The sequence below is a fragment of the Moschus berezovskii genome, chromosome 23, assembly GCF_049115385.1.
Source record: "Moschus berezovskii isolate FMDL1 chromosome 23, NW_MosBer_1.0, whole genome shotgun sequence".
Classification (NCBI taxonomy): Eukaryota; Metazoa; Chordata; class Mammalia; order Artiodactyla; family Moschidae; genus Moschus; species Moschus berezovskii.
The window spans coordinates 60,477,489-60,491,233 of NC_142482.1; the positions used below are offsets into that span (position 1 = coordinate 60,477,489).

At 53.8% G+C, this 13,745-nt stretch overlaps 1 protein-coding gene and 1 long non-coding RNA gene across 2 annotated transcripts; both read right to left on the reverse strand.

Moving 5' to 3' along the window:
* Positions 1–401: 401 nt before the first annotated feature.
* LOC148774231 (uncharacterized) lies at positions 402–3,762 on the reverse strand. Its single transcript, XR_016036020.1, has 2 exons — positions 3,626–3,762; positions 402–2,088 (listed from the first exon to the last, which is right to left on the reverse strand). It is a non-coding gene; the product is annotated as an uncharacterized LOC148774231 (long non-coding RNA).
* A 971-nt stretch (positions 3,763–4,733) lies between these two features.
* PPP1R3G (protein phosphatase 1 regulatory subunit 3G) lies at positions 4,734–6,059 on the reverse strand. Its single transcript, XM_055406756.2, has one exon. The coding sequence runs from the start codon at positions 5,922–5,924 to the stop codon at positions 4,875–4,877; it is 1,050 nt and encodes a 349-aa protein (XP_055262731.2). The 5' UTR covers positions 5,925–6,059; the 3' UTR covers positions 4,734–4,874.
* Positions 6,060–13,745: the final 7,686 nt, after the last annotated feature.

Genomic DNA, 13,745 nt, shown 5'->3' on the forward strand with positions numbered 1-13,745 from the left:
TTATGAAACAAGTCATCTTAAAATTGTTTGAATAATAAAATTTTTGCTGTACATGGCCTCTTAAAAATCCATTTCTCATGTATTTTATTCTAGATTTAATGGGTTACTATTTTAAAAGAACAGGACGAGAGGGTCTCTCTCTTGATCATAATGTTGTGCTCCTAATTTAATTTTAATAATTAATTTAATAATCTAAAACAATCCAAAGTAATGCATTGCTGCCATATAAACTAGCATTTCAAACTGTATTACAGGCCATATACACTATCAATACTTTTCACTAAAACGTATTCATAAGAAAAACAGAACATGTATTTATCTAGGTGTCATTATTATGCAGTAATGCACTGTCAAAAAGGAAGTGATAAGCCAGACCCAACATCAGACGCTGAATAAAAACGCTTGATTGCATGTGTATTTAATAGCAGAAAAATTATGCAGTTCTAACAAGTGAAAGTGAAACTGTTAGTCACTCAGTTGTGTCCAAGTCTTGCTACCCCATGGACTGTAGGCCGCCAGGCTCCTCTGTCCATGGGATTCTCCAGGCAAGAATACTGGAGTGGGTTGCCAGAGGAGAGGGCTTCCCTGACAGCTCAGTTGGTAAAGAACCCACCTGCAATAAAGGAGACCCCAGTTCCATTCCTGGGTCGGGATGATCCCCTGGAGAAGGGATAGGCTACCCACTCCAGTATTCTTGGGCTTCCCTTGTGGCTCAGCTGTAAAGAATCCGCCTGCAATGAGGGAAACGTGGGTTCGATCCTTGCATTGGGAAGATCCCCTGGAAGGGAAAGGCTACCCACTCCAGTACTCTAGCATGGAGAATTCCATGGACTGTATAGTCCTTGGGGTCAAAAACAGTCGGACATGACTGAGCGACTTTCACTTTCTCCAGAGGAAATTCCCAAGCCAGGGGTTGAACCCAGGTCTCCTGCGTTGCAGGCAGTTTCTTTCCATCTGGGCCCCTTTATTACAAAGTTTTTTTTTATATAAGCACGTGTGAATTAGGTCATCCACGTGACCATTTTTTTTTAGTCTGCTTTACTCCAACTATAAATTGTAATTCATTAACATCTGATGGCTTTCCACTCATAAATCAGTATTTAAATTTTTTCCACAATCAGTTACCTTTGGCAAACACCACCAAAAGGATGTTTACAAACCAGAGTTCAAACTAAATATGTCTATAGTTTGAGACATCCTATTTTGAGGTATGGAAATATCTGGCAGTTTTTTGTAGCTTGATGTTAATTCTGAGGGGTGCCATAGTTCCGCTGTCTTGACTTTCTATAATTTCTTTTTTCTTCTTTTTTTTCCCTTCGGCATAGAGGATTAGCTCCTCAGCCAGGGATCAAACCTTCATTCCTTGCATTCTTAACCACTGGGCCACCAGGGAAGGCCCTCTGCTATTTCTTAGAAGAAGCAGATGGATCCCCCTCCCCAGTATACGGATAATTGTACATTTGCTGTCTTGGTGTTTATTGTAATCAACTAAGATTACCAAGAGTAATGCAACCAGTTTTACCTTTACCCAAAGGTTTATGTCAAGTGACAATTTTTTACCAAAAGTTTAACTGCTGGACGAGGAAGACGGGGGCGACGGGCAGGCCGGGCCCGACGAGGGCGAGGTGGACTCCTGCCTGCGGCAAGGAAACATGACAGCTGCCCTACAGGCAGCTCTGAAAAACCCCCCCATCAATACCAAGAGCCAGGCAGCGAAGGATCGCGCAGGCAGCATTGTCTTGAAGGTGCTCATCTCTTTTAAAGCTAACGATATTGAAAAGGCAGTTCAATCCCTGGACAAGAATGGTGTGGATCTCCTAATGAAGTATATTTATAAAGGCTTTGAGAGCCCCTCTGACAATAGCAGTGCTGTGTTATTGCAGTGGCATGAAAAGGCACTTGCTGCTGGAGGAGTGGGGTCCATCGTTCGAGTCTTGACTGCAAGGAAAACCGTGTAGTCCAGCAGAACTGGATTTCTCCCATGGGGTGGGAGTTGCTGGTACCAAGACCAAAACAACCAAATGCCACCGCTGCCCCACGGGTAGCGTCTGTTCCTCTCAGCTTTGCCTTCTTGCTTCCTTTTCATATCTATACAGAAGAAAATTACATACATATCAGTTTTCCCTAAGTGAAAATGGGATAAGATAAAAGAAATATTTCAACAAGAGTGTGTCATGATCTCAGAATGATTTCAGTGACATGGATACCAGTCTGTACATAGTATAATTTACACTCAACTTTAATTGTGCAATTGTTCCCCTATTGGCTGGGTTTTCCTGTTTGTTTTTTGGGAGGGGTTTTTTGGCTTTGACTAATAGTGAGAAATTTGATCAGAATTGGAGGCCAGTTTCTTAACTCACTGCTAGCCGGGAAATGATCTATATATATGTATAAAATGAGAGACTGTCAGCTATTACCATTGCAAAACTGGACCAAACTCCCCTTATTTAAACGAAATGTGTTTCTGGAACAAGTGGTGGCTGAACACCGTGACCAACTCCAGCTCTGTTTCTGCTTCCCTCCAAATGATGTGAGTTTAAGTCTGCTTCTTCCTCTCCGCATCCAGTAACCGTGGCCTCTTAATTTCTGTGTGGTCACCCAGGGTACAGAGCAACGAATCTTGCTCTTCACAAATGTATCTATAAAATGCCAGAGCCTGTTTGGCACGAGCATAAACTTTGTTTTCCAATAATATGACCCTATTTGGGGAAACTACTCCAAGTCAGAAAAGATGTGGATACTATGATGTAGTTCAAACTCTGGGCAGCCTCTGAATGAAGAGATATTTTCTTTAGACTTATAGTAGCTGCCTTTGACATCATGAGGTATATAATTAGTATTTAATATGTCCTATACATGTCTTTTTCAGTGTTCTTCAGGGTAATTGGGACCTCAGAGGATTTGGTTTGGATCCAAATACATACACATTCTGTATTTTAGGTCAGTGTTTTTTTAAAAAAAAAATACCACACATCGAAAAGTGTTTACTTTGTTGGACAAACCAAATGTGTTCTCAAAAAATGACCGGTGCTTTTGAAAAATTATTATTATTCAGTAGCTCTAAAACAAACCACCTGAATGCTTATGACCAAGCAGGAAATTAGAGTGTATCTAGTATTTACATCCGACACCAGTTTCATAACCACTGACCTGTGTGAAAACTGGTGCAGAAATTCTGTAAACTCTTTGCTGTTTTTGATACCTGCTTTTTGTTCTGTTTTGTAAAAATGATAATCTTCAGAAAATAAATTGTCAGTGTTGAATAATTTAAAAAAAAAAAAGTTTAACTGCTTTGTTAAGTATGACTCTCAACATATAGTTAAAAAAAAAAAATCCTACTTCTCTAGAGCAGGGTTGGCAGACTTTCTATAACGGGCCAGATAGTAAATACTTTAGAGTTTGCCGTGTGGGCTCTGCTGCGTCTCCGCAGCTCTGCGCTGGTAGCAGGAAAATGGCTGTGAATAACATACATGAATGTGCAAGGCTGTGTTCCTACAAACCTGCACTGACAGGCCCTGAAATTTGAGCTTGTGCACTTCTTATGTGTCACAAAAATAGCATTCTTCTTTTGAATTCTTCCAACTATTTAAAAATGTAAAAGACATTCTCAGCTCTCAGGACCTACCTGCAAGAACAGCCTTCAGGCTGCATCTGGCCCACGGGGTGTAGGTTTACCCTGGTTCTTAGAAAGCAGCAGTGAAACCACTGCTCCCTGAAGATCAGCATTGCAAAACGGAGCTGACTGTACTAGCCATGTGCCCGAACACGTGAAAACCAAAGACAGACAGATTACCAAGGGATGACGGAGGTTTGAAGAACTCGAGTCCTCAGGAGGCTCTCCGGCCCTGGTCGTGCATGGCCACCGTACCCTGATATCCATGGCCATCAGCAGTGAACGAAGACCGCCAACCCTGGTGCCCACAGTCGCAGCCTGTGCAAGGTGCCCAGTGAGTTCACAGCAGGATCTTCTTGGTGGGCAGGCTTCATCCTTCAGTCACCACTCCCCACTGTGGCAGCAAGAGGCACAGAAAGCCACCTTTCCTTCCCTCGTCTCCCACCGTGGAGTCCAGCTTCTCTGACTGCTGATGGCCCAGAAGTCCAGCAGCGACCATGTGCTTTGCCTACACAAAGGCGCTGGAGGCCACGGACTGGCTCTGCCGGCTCACAGCCAAGGCCTGACGATCACTCTGGCATTTCAACTCACCAAGCATCTTGTTCTGCCTGGGGAAAGAACAACTTCTACAAAACATTTTTAAGAACACTCTAGCCCACTATGGAAAAGCTAGGCCCTTTCCACATCAGAAAGGAGGGATGGGACAAGGGAAACCAGAAAATACTGTGGTTGGCTTAAAGTGCAACAGCATCCGCTGAAGATGGCCCTATTGTCAAGGCCTCCCAAAATGCCGGGAGCTGAAATATCAAGTAGCAGACATGCACGTGGCCTTAAATTTTCAACAGGATATCCGTATGCAAGCGCAAACACTTCCCAGATCCCAATAAGAGAAAAGGCAGCGACGCGAAGGCTCCCGCGGCATCCACGCCGGCCCTCGGCACGATGCTTCCACCTCTCCCTGAGAGCCGAGGGGGCATCCACAGCTAAAACCAAATCCCAAGGGTTTGCAGCCTCGCTCAAGAGTCTTTTTTTTCGTGGAGAAAGTCACTGCTCGGAATCTTGAGGCTTTCTTCCCATTCGATGCGGGGCGAGAATTCCAAAGGCCAAAGCGGCTGTGACGGCAGGGCGCTTGGCCCGGGCTCCGTGCTTGCTGGCAGGATCTGTCTGGGTGCCAAAGAGCTTGCAGTGAGGGCCTCCCTCTCCCCGGGGGACGATGCCCGGCTGCCCGGGGCCCCGCGCGCGGTCGGCACAGCCCGCGGGCTCAGAGCGCGTCGGCCGGGCGCCCCGAGCGCAGCGTGTAGTTGGCGCCCGCGTTGTTGTCCCAGTACTCGCCCTGGGCGCAGCGGTAGCAGATGGCGAAGTGGACGGCGAGGCCCGGCGCGTCCGCGGCCTCCCCCTCCGTAGGCAGCAAGCCCGGGGGCAGGGACAGCGCGAAGTGGAAGCGCTCGGCGCCCGGCTCCTCCTCGGTGTCCCCCGGCTCCCCCGACGGCGCGTCTGGCGGCAGAGGCTTCTCCGGCTCGGGCCGTAGCTCGGCCGGCACGTCCAGGAAGGAGCGCCACTCGGTGAAGGTGTAGCGCACGGCCACGGCGCGCGGCCCGGGGCAGCCCAGCACCCGGCCGGAGCCGGTCACCTCCGCGCCGCCGGGCGCCGCGCACTGCACGCGCTCCAGGCACACGCGCTGTCTCCGCAGGCGCGCGGCCGCGGCGCTCGGCCCGGGCAGCTCGAAGAGGGGCTGCAGCAGGGGCGGCGGCGGCGCGCGGGGGTGCGCGGCCACCACGGCGGCCAGCAGGCCCGGGAGCCGCTCCAGGCCCTCGGCGTGCGCCGGGAAGCTGCGCAGGCGGGAGAGCACGGCGGGCGGCACCTGCGGCTCCTCGGCCTCGCTGAAGTGCTTCACGCGGGCCAGGCTCAGCCCCAGCGCGTCCGCGAACTGCACCCGCTTCTTGCACTTGGCGCAGCAGTCGCCTGGACCGAGCGGCGCGTCCTCGGCCGCCTCCCCGGCCCCCGCGCCCGGGGCAGGCGGCTGGCGCTGCCGCAGCAACTGGGCCGCCTGCAGGATCGTGTCGGCGGGCAGCGAGAAGGAGCGCTCGCGGCAGCGGCTCTCCAGCCGCGCCTCCTGCTGCCCGGGGCTGGCCCGCTCCTGCGAGGACCCGCGCTCGGCGTCGGGGCCCGGCACCGCCGCCGCGCAGCCGCCATCCACGCCGCCCTCCGTGCGGGGCCCTCCCGCGGCGGGCGGCTCCTCGGCTGCCCAGGGCTCTTCCGGGGGCGCGGGTCCCGGCGCCTCCGAACTTAGCAGCACCCCCCGGGGCTCCATGACGCCCTGGCCCGGGACTAGTCCTCGGGACACTTGACGCCTGGGGAGGTGCACAGAGCGCAGCGCCCGCCTCGGTCCGGCAGGAGAAGGCAGTTCCAGTCGGGAGGCTCCGGGGTGCGGCCGCGGCGCGGGCGGGGCGGGGGGCGCGGAGTCCGGGCGGGCGCGGTCCCAGGACTCCCCGGTTCACCCAGTCCTGTCCCCCGAGCTCCGGAGTGAGCTCGCGCTCCGCTCGGGCGTCCTTCTCACCGCGAGGTCGGGCCCGCGGGTCCGGACGGGTCCGCCCTGGTCTCCCGCGCGTCGTCGCACTGGCAGAGGAGGCGCAAAACTGCGGAAAACTCGCCGGCGGGGCAACTGGGCGGCGGCGGGCCTCGCGGATCGGCTTCTCCTTCCTCCCCAAGTTCCAGGCGCTCGGCAGCGGGCCCGGCCCGGCGCGATCGCCCCACGGGCGCCGGGTGGACCCGGACCTGGTCCGGGCCGCAGACTGCGCGGGGCCGGGGGCCAGGCGGGGCCTTCCGAGCGCCTCCGGAGGCCATTCGCGTGGGGCCCGGGCGCACGTCCCGCCCCGCCCCTCTCCCCGCCCGCCGCGCTCGGGCCGGAGCGGGGGAACCCGGGCCACTGCCCGGCCTCCTGGAGCGGGGCCCGCCGCGCGTCCGGGCCTTCCGAGGGATGCGAACCAGGGGAAGGGGGGTGCTGGGGGTGCTGCCCGAAGCATCTTCTGGTTGGTTTCGCTTTGTTTCCTTCCTTTTCAAGGCTAACTTTGGCTGCCTGTCGGTCAGAGTTTCTCAAGCATCGGCTCGCGTCTGTCACCTGGCCGGGGTGTCCGAGCTCAGGACTGGGCCCCACCCTAGGGTTTCAGTCTGTAGGCCCGGGGTGGGGCCCCAAAGTATTTCTCGCAGGAACATGCGGAGGTTCCTTCGTGGCCTCCCACGCCAGCGTGGAACGCCTTGATTGTCTCTCAACCTGGGGACTTACAAGAGGCCCCAGACATACCTGGCGCATCTACCTATTGGAACAAAGACAAGATTTGGGGAAGATCATTGTTTTTACATTTACCTAAACGCTGACATGCTAGGGAGTGAAATACAAAATCTGCAAACTATCTTAAAGATCAGATAGGACTTCTCAGAGACTTTGAGGCTGTGGAGACCCTCCTGGGCGCCTGCTTCATCAGGCACCCCCACCCTCTCACCCCTCAACCCCCGCTCCTCCAGGGCGCGACAAGAGGAAGGGGAACTGAAGGAGGCCTGGCTGTCGGGGCCTGCAGGCTGTCCCTCTCTTTGATGGGAAGGTGGGATGCTCTGTTATATGGGAGGAGACCGTGGTTAACCAGAAAGTCACGGGAGTAGATCTAGAGTCAGCCCCTGTGGCAGATGCTAAGAAGGTGGCTCCGACCCCATCAGGGAGGCCAGGGAGCCTCGGGGAGGGAGGGGAGTGGGGTTAACAGGAGGGCCGCTGGGAGGAATGTTTCAGCCACATCGAGGGGTCGAGGGGCACCTGCAAGAGTGGCCGCAGATGGGGTCCCCTTCCAGGATCCGTAAGGCAGCCTCTGACTCCTGTAGCGGCCTGGGCCTGGGTGCCCAACAGCGGGCCCCTGTGTTCCTGTCCCACCCTCCTCCACACGGCCCCTCCTGGGGAGGCCGACCCCTCTCGCCTCCAGAACAGTGCCTGTCTCGTCCAGGAGGAACCCCCTTCCTGCCCAGACAGGCTCCGGAATGAGCGAGTGACCCAGTAGGACATGAGGGGGACGTCTGACAGGCAGCATCCAAGGGAAGTGTCCTTCCTCCCCAGAGGAGACGGACGCTGCTGTCACAGCCACCTTGCCATGGCCAGAGGTGGGGCAGTTCCTGCACGTGGGAAACGCAGGGCCCTGTAGGCCATCGTGCACTCCAGCTGCTAAAGGGATGTCTCTAGAGAAGGCTGCTGGCATTCTGAGCGGGACAGTTCTTAGTTGTGACCATCAACTGCAAACTAAGGGCTTTCACTTCCAGGAGCCCCACCCTCCAAATGTTGATAGCAGCCCCAGGAATCGTACCCCGGTTTGCAGACACCCCAGCTGCGGGAGGTATGACCCCACTGTCGCTGAGAACAAGGAGCTCGTGGACCACCTCCCACGTGGAGTGAAATGCCACCTTCCGGTTCAGTTAGCGTGGGGAGCTTTCTGCCGCTTGTAGCCCAGTGTCCTAACAGGAAGGCATTTTTATTCGTTTGTTTAGCTGCAGCGGGTCTCCGCTGTGGCATGTGTTAGACCAGGGGTCTAACCTGGGCCCCCTGCATTGGGAGTTCACTTCTCCAAACGCTCAGCATCATTGCCTGCTTCCCTGGGATGGCCTCTTTCGTTCTGACTTGTTTCCAAGTTTTATCTCCAATTAGCACATCTCTGCTTGCAGAGCAGGGACTGTGTCTAATTGGTCTTTCTTGCTTTCCCCGGGGTGTAGAATCGGAAGCACGATCTGAACTAAAGACCCAGAGACAGGATAGCCGAGTTTAAACTTCAGTACCGCCTTTTCTGCCAGTTCTGTGACCTCTGTGAGCTGTGGTCGCCTCACCTGTAAAGTGTACCGTATGCCCGCCCACTTGAAGAGGCAAACCTTGCGACGTGCTTTGCAAGAAGCCCACGTGCACAGTGACTGTTTTCTGTTTTTTCCTGCCAGCACAGTGTGTTCATTCATTGAGTCACCCTATGTTTATTGCATGCCTGTTCCGTGCCAGACACTCCTAGTTACTGGGAACACAGCAGTCAACAAAATGCAAGTCTCTGCCTCCTGGGAGCTCACATTCTCTGGTCAGGATGGGAGAGAAGCAACCCACACATGAATAAAGTATGCAGCATCCCTGGAAGGATGCCTGTGGGAAAATGGGCTCCCCTGGTGGCTCAGAGGCAAAGAATCTGCCTGCCAGTGCAGGAGACTCAAGTTCAATCCCTGGACCAGGAAGATCCCCTGGAGAAGGAAATGGCAACCCACTCCAGTATTCTTGCCTAGGAAATCCCATGGACAGAGGAGCCTAGCGAGCCACAGTCCGCGGGGTCACAAAGGGGTGGGACACGACTGAGCGACTAAACGATAGGAAAGCTCTGCACATAGTGGAGACTGCTTAGACGAGTTGACGAGTCTAGTTCTCTCCCCTCCCCCCCTCCCCCTCCCCTCCCCCTCCCCTCCCCCACTTCCTCTCAGTCCCAACATCCCGTTTCCAGTGAGATTGTATAGTGTAGGGCCCAAACTGCGGAGACAGGCAGTGCAGACGTCAGGCACAGGCCCGGGTGCAGGCCTGAAAAGGGCGGAGAGCGGAGCCCACAGGACATCCTGCCCAGACACCGGCGGGTGGTTTGCGCTGCGTCTCCCTCCGCGGGAACAAACTGTTGTACTCCCGAGTTTGCCTTCGGCGGGGATCGATGCTCGCTGCCCTGTGAAGTCAGGACAGTAAACAGTGGACCGGCCCCTGTGGGGTGAGGGGTTGGGAGGCGCTGGCTGGACCGAGTTTATGACCCCGGGCGCCGGCCTCCAGCCCTGTAGCCTGGCCTCGTGTTTCTGGGGCAGAAGCTGTTTACCTCTCCACTCCCTCCAGACTCAGACATCCCGGAGTCCGGTGTGGACCTCCCCCGCCTGTGGGCCAAGAGACGACACCGCCCCGGGGCAAACACCTGCTTGTCAACAGAGGAAGACCAACAGCGGAGGGGGGGGAGGGGTCGGGAGGCAGGAGCCCATGCCTAGAGCAAAGCGGAAGATAGGGACTTGGGATCTTTTGCAAAGGGAAGAATGATGCTTAGAGCATCTGTGTAGGCTTCTCCTGAGATGTTAAATGTGCAAAAGTCAATTTGTTCCTGCAACATTCCCATAGCCAAGCATGAACATAGTTCATACAAAATTCAAACCTTTATATTAGGGTGGGTTGCCATTTCCTTCTCCAGGGGATTCTTTACCAACTGAGCTACAAGGGAAGCCCTCCCCACTAGCTGGGTCCTACCTCCATCATGGGCTGTTGTTACTTTCCCAATGAAAAACAGTTAGTGGAAAGTCAAGGAAAACAAGGTGGGAGCAGGAATTTTTACCTTGAATAAACCTAAAAGAAATCAAAGTCGAAAAAAAGGAAAACAGACAGCAGACATTAAAGCAATTTGATAAACTCAAACAGTGTAACACGATCCAATGAGTAATAACAGGACTTCCTGGCGGCTTCCCTGGTGGCTCAGGCAGCAAAGAATCCGCCTGCTGATGGTGAGGCACGGGTTTGGTCCCTGGTCTGGGAAGATCCCACGTGCTGCGGAGCAACTAAGCCCGGAGCCACAAGTACTGAGCCTGTGCTCTGGAGCCCAGAGTCACAACTACTGATGCCCCCCAGCCCTAGAGCCCATGCTCCGCAGCAAGAGAAGCCAGCGCAGTGAGAAGCCTGCCCACCGCAACTGGGAAATAACCCCCACTGGCTACACCTAGAAAAAGCCCCTGCAGCACAGAAGCACTGATGCTTTCGAACTGTGGTGTTGAAAATCAGTCCTGAATGTTCATTGAAAGGACTGATGATGAAGCTGAAACTCCATACTTTGGCCACCTGATGCGAAGCGCTGACTCATTAGAAAAGACTCTGATGCTGGGAGGGATTGGGGGCAGGAGGAGAAGGGGCGACAGAGGATGAGATGGCTGGATGGCATCACCGACTCGATGGACATGAGTTTGAGTGAACTCTGGGAGTTGGTGATGGACAGGGAGGCCTGGCGTGCTGTGATTCATGGGGTCGCAAAGAGTCGGACACGACTGAGCGACTGAACTGAACTGAACTGAGCATAGAAGACCCAGCACAGCCAACAAATTTTTTTTTTTTTTTTTAAGAAAAGAATGAAACCAGTAATGGACTGAGACAGAGAGAGGAAGCGGTGGCAGCTGGAGGCCGGCAGACAGACAGACAGACAGCCCGGGGTCCCCGTGGAGGCAGGCAGCCCGGGGTCCCCGGGGAGGCCACAGCTTGGACCCGGGGTGCCCATGAGTCCCCCGCCCGGGGATGCCTGGAAGCTGGGTACTCAGAGCCCCGGCAAGGCCCAGAAACAGCAGAAGGCGAGGCCAGAGGGAGTCCAGGCTGGGGGCAGGACCTTGTCCAGGCCAACTCTCCCTGGCCCCAGGGCTGGGCTAGGGGAACAGGGCTGGGTGTAGGGTGTAAACTAAAGGCGGGGTACTTAGACTGCTTCCCCACGGAGCGTTGCGAGCTGTGGGTCTGGGCAGACAGCTGGCAGCCTCCGAGGCCATTCGTGCAGGACCTGTTTCCAGCGGTGACCCCGCGGGGCCAAGAGAAGTGTGGCTCCAGGCTTCTTCCTGGACTCCAGCCTCCTCCGCTCTCCAGGCAGAGAGCCCGGTCGGACTCTTTAGGGGCATGAACTCTGAGGCAGACCTGGACCTTGGGAAACTGGAACGAAAATAGAGGAGTCGTGGGGCTTCCCTGGTGGCCCAGTGGCTGAGACTCCACGCTGCAGTGCAGGGATCCCATGCTTGGCCCCAGATCAGGGAACTAGATCCCTCGTGCTGCAGCCAAGACCCCATGCAGACAAATAAGTAAATAAGTATTGTTTTGAAAAGGAGGCGTAACTGCATTGGAGCCTAATGTAGGGGAGCAAGCCCCCCGAAACCTCTGAACGAAGACAAAAAGGGTGTCAGGCAGAGCCCCTGGGTCTTCCCTACCGACCTCTTTGGTGCCAAGGTTGGGACAGAGGGTAAACGCGGAGGTGCAGGGAGGCTGGGGAGGCTGGAGCTGCCCCTTTGGGTTAAAGCACGTGCCAGGCTCTCAGTTACTACGAGCTGGACAGCAGGGTCACTGAGCTTTCAGCTCCTGGGATATTATGTCAGAACTATCTTCAGAGCGAGATTAAGACATCACTTGCCTTTTCCGCTTTGCAGACATCTGCACTGCACAGAAGCAGTGGCGAGTAAAACCATGCCCACGTCATGCAAGAATATCCTGGACAAACCATTACAATGTATACTATTAAGTCTCAACACCGAGTCCCTGACCTTAATATCCTATGTGACAAAATGGGCCAAAGCATAAAGCACTTCTACTCCTGCTGTGCGATGACTGCTCTGGGGAAGGGCACCCAGGAGGTTGTTGTGAGCTGAGCCAGAAGCCTTTTTTTTTTTTTCCTGAAACATCATTTCTACTTAAAGGAATGATGAATAAACCATGGACATTCACATTCGGGTGTGGAATAGACATTTTCTTTAAAATTACTGAAGCGAATCTCTGACTTCAAGGGAAGCAACTGGAAGACTGTGTTGCCAATCCTGAAATCTGAACTTTGAAGGAAAAATGGTCATTTTAAATGCCTGCGTCTACCGTGGGACTGACAGCTTCCCAGGACTGACAGGCTTCTCTGATGGGATCAGCAGTGCAGCAAATGGGACTTTTGGTGGCAGGTGATGACATACCGCCAGGTTTGGGAGATCTGCATTTCTCAGTAAATCCGAATTTTCCAAACAGCCCATGTATGATGTCACATGTGGGGGCCACTGTATATAAAACAGACAGAGGGAATTACATTTAACAGAAATAATCTATAACAGAAAAGTCTGAAAAAGAACAGATAGATCGGAGTCATTTTGCTGCACATCTGAAACTAACAGCACTGTAAGTCAACTGTACTTCAATTTTTAAAAATGGCTTAAAAAAATCTTTTTAATTATCTCTGTAGGGCATCTCTGTGCTGGAAGTCAACCAGAGGGGTAAACTTAAGGTCTTCTCAGGCCTCTTCCGAGCCTGCGCCCTTGCCAAGATATGTGCTGTGACTTTTTAATTGCTTTGTATATACGGTTTCTTTTGAATGTTTTAATCCTTAAATGTCTGACTCCCAAAAGGGGAAAAAGAAAACTTAAAGGAGGGAAAAAAACAGGATCTAAAAACAAGCACCAGTTCTTTTTTTAAGATTTGTTAGTATTTGGCTGCACCGGTTGTGGCTGCTGTACTTGAGCTCCTCCGTCTTCGCTGGGGCGGCTGGGTCTCCAGCAGCAGCGCAGACGCTTTAGCTGTTAATCTTTGGTTATGGTTGTTCGGTCGCCAAGCCTTGTCTGACTCTTCGAGACCCCGTGGACTGCAACGCACCAGGCTTCCCTGTCTTTCACCATCTCCCAGAGTTTGCCCAAGTTCGTGTCCATCGAGTCGGTGGTGCCATCCAACCATCTCATCTTCTGTCACCCTCTTTTTCTCCTGCCTTCACGCTTTCCCAGTATCAGGGTCTTTTCCAATGAGTCAGCTATTCGCATCAGGTGGCCAAAATATAACCTAGTTCCCTAACCAGGGATCAAACCCTGGCTCCCTGCATTGAGTATTAGCCCCTGGACCACCAAGGAAGTCCCAGGCACCAGCTGTTTAAATTTTCTGGAAGTTGTTTCTGCTGGAAGAGGCAGGGTACATGTAACAAGGGTGGTGAAGGTTGCAAAGATGCTGACCGTCTCTGGGTCTGCGGGCTTCCCTTGTGACTCAGCTGGTAAAGAATCCGCCTGCAATGTGGGAGACCCGGGTTCAATCCCTGGGTTGGGAAGATCTCCTGGAACAGGGAAAGGCTACCCATTCCCGTATACTGGCCTGGAGAATTCCATGGACTGTATGGTCCATGGGGTCACAAAGAGTCAGACGTGACTGAGTTTCGCTTTTGCTTTCTCTGGGTCTGCTGATCAGAGCACAGAGCCCTGTTAATGGAGGGCAGGGTCCTTCTTGCCTCCCCTGGCCCCTGGCTCCTGCAAGCTGCCTGTAGCCAGTTCTCAGAGCCTGCCTGCCTGGGGGCAGTGGTGGGGGCAAGTGCTGGGGCGGTAAGGAATGCTGCTGTGGTGGGAGCTGAAATTGACC

Excerpts from the sequence above, each read along its gene's own strand:
- PPP1R3G (XM_055406756.2), bottom strand. The coding sequence starts at position 5,924 with ATGGAGCCCCGGGGGGTGCTGCTAAGTTCGGAGGCGCCGGGACCCGCG.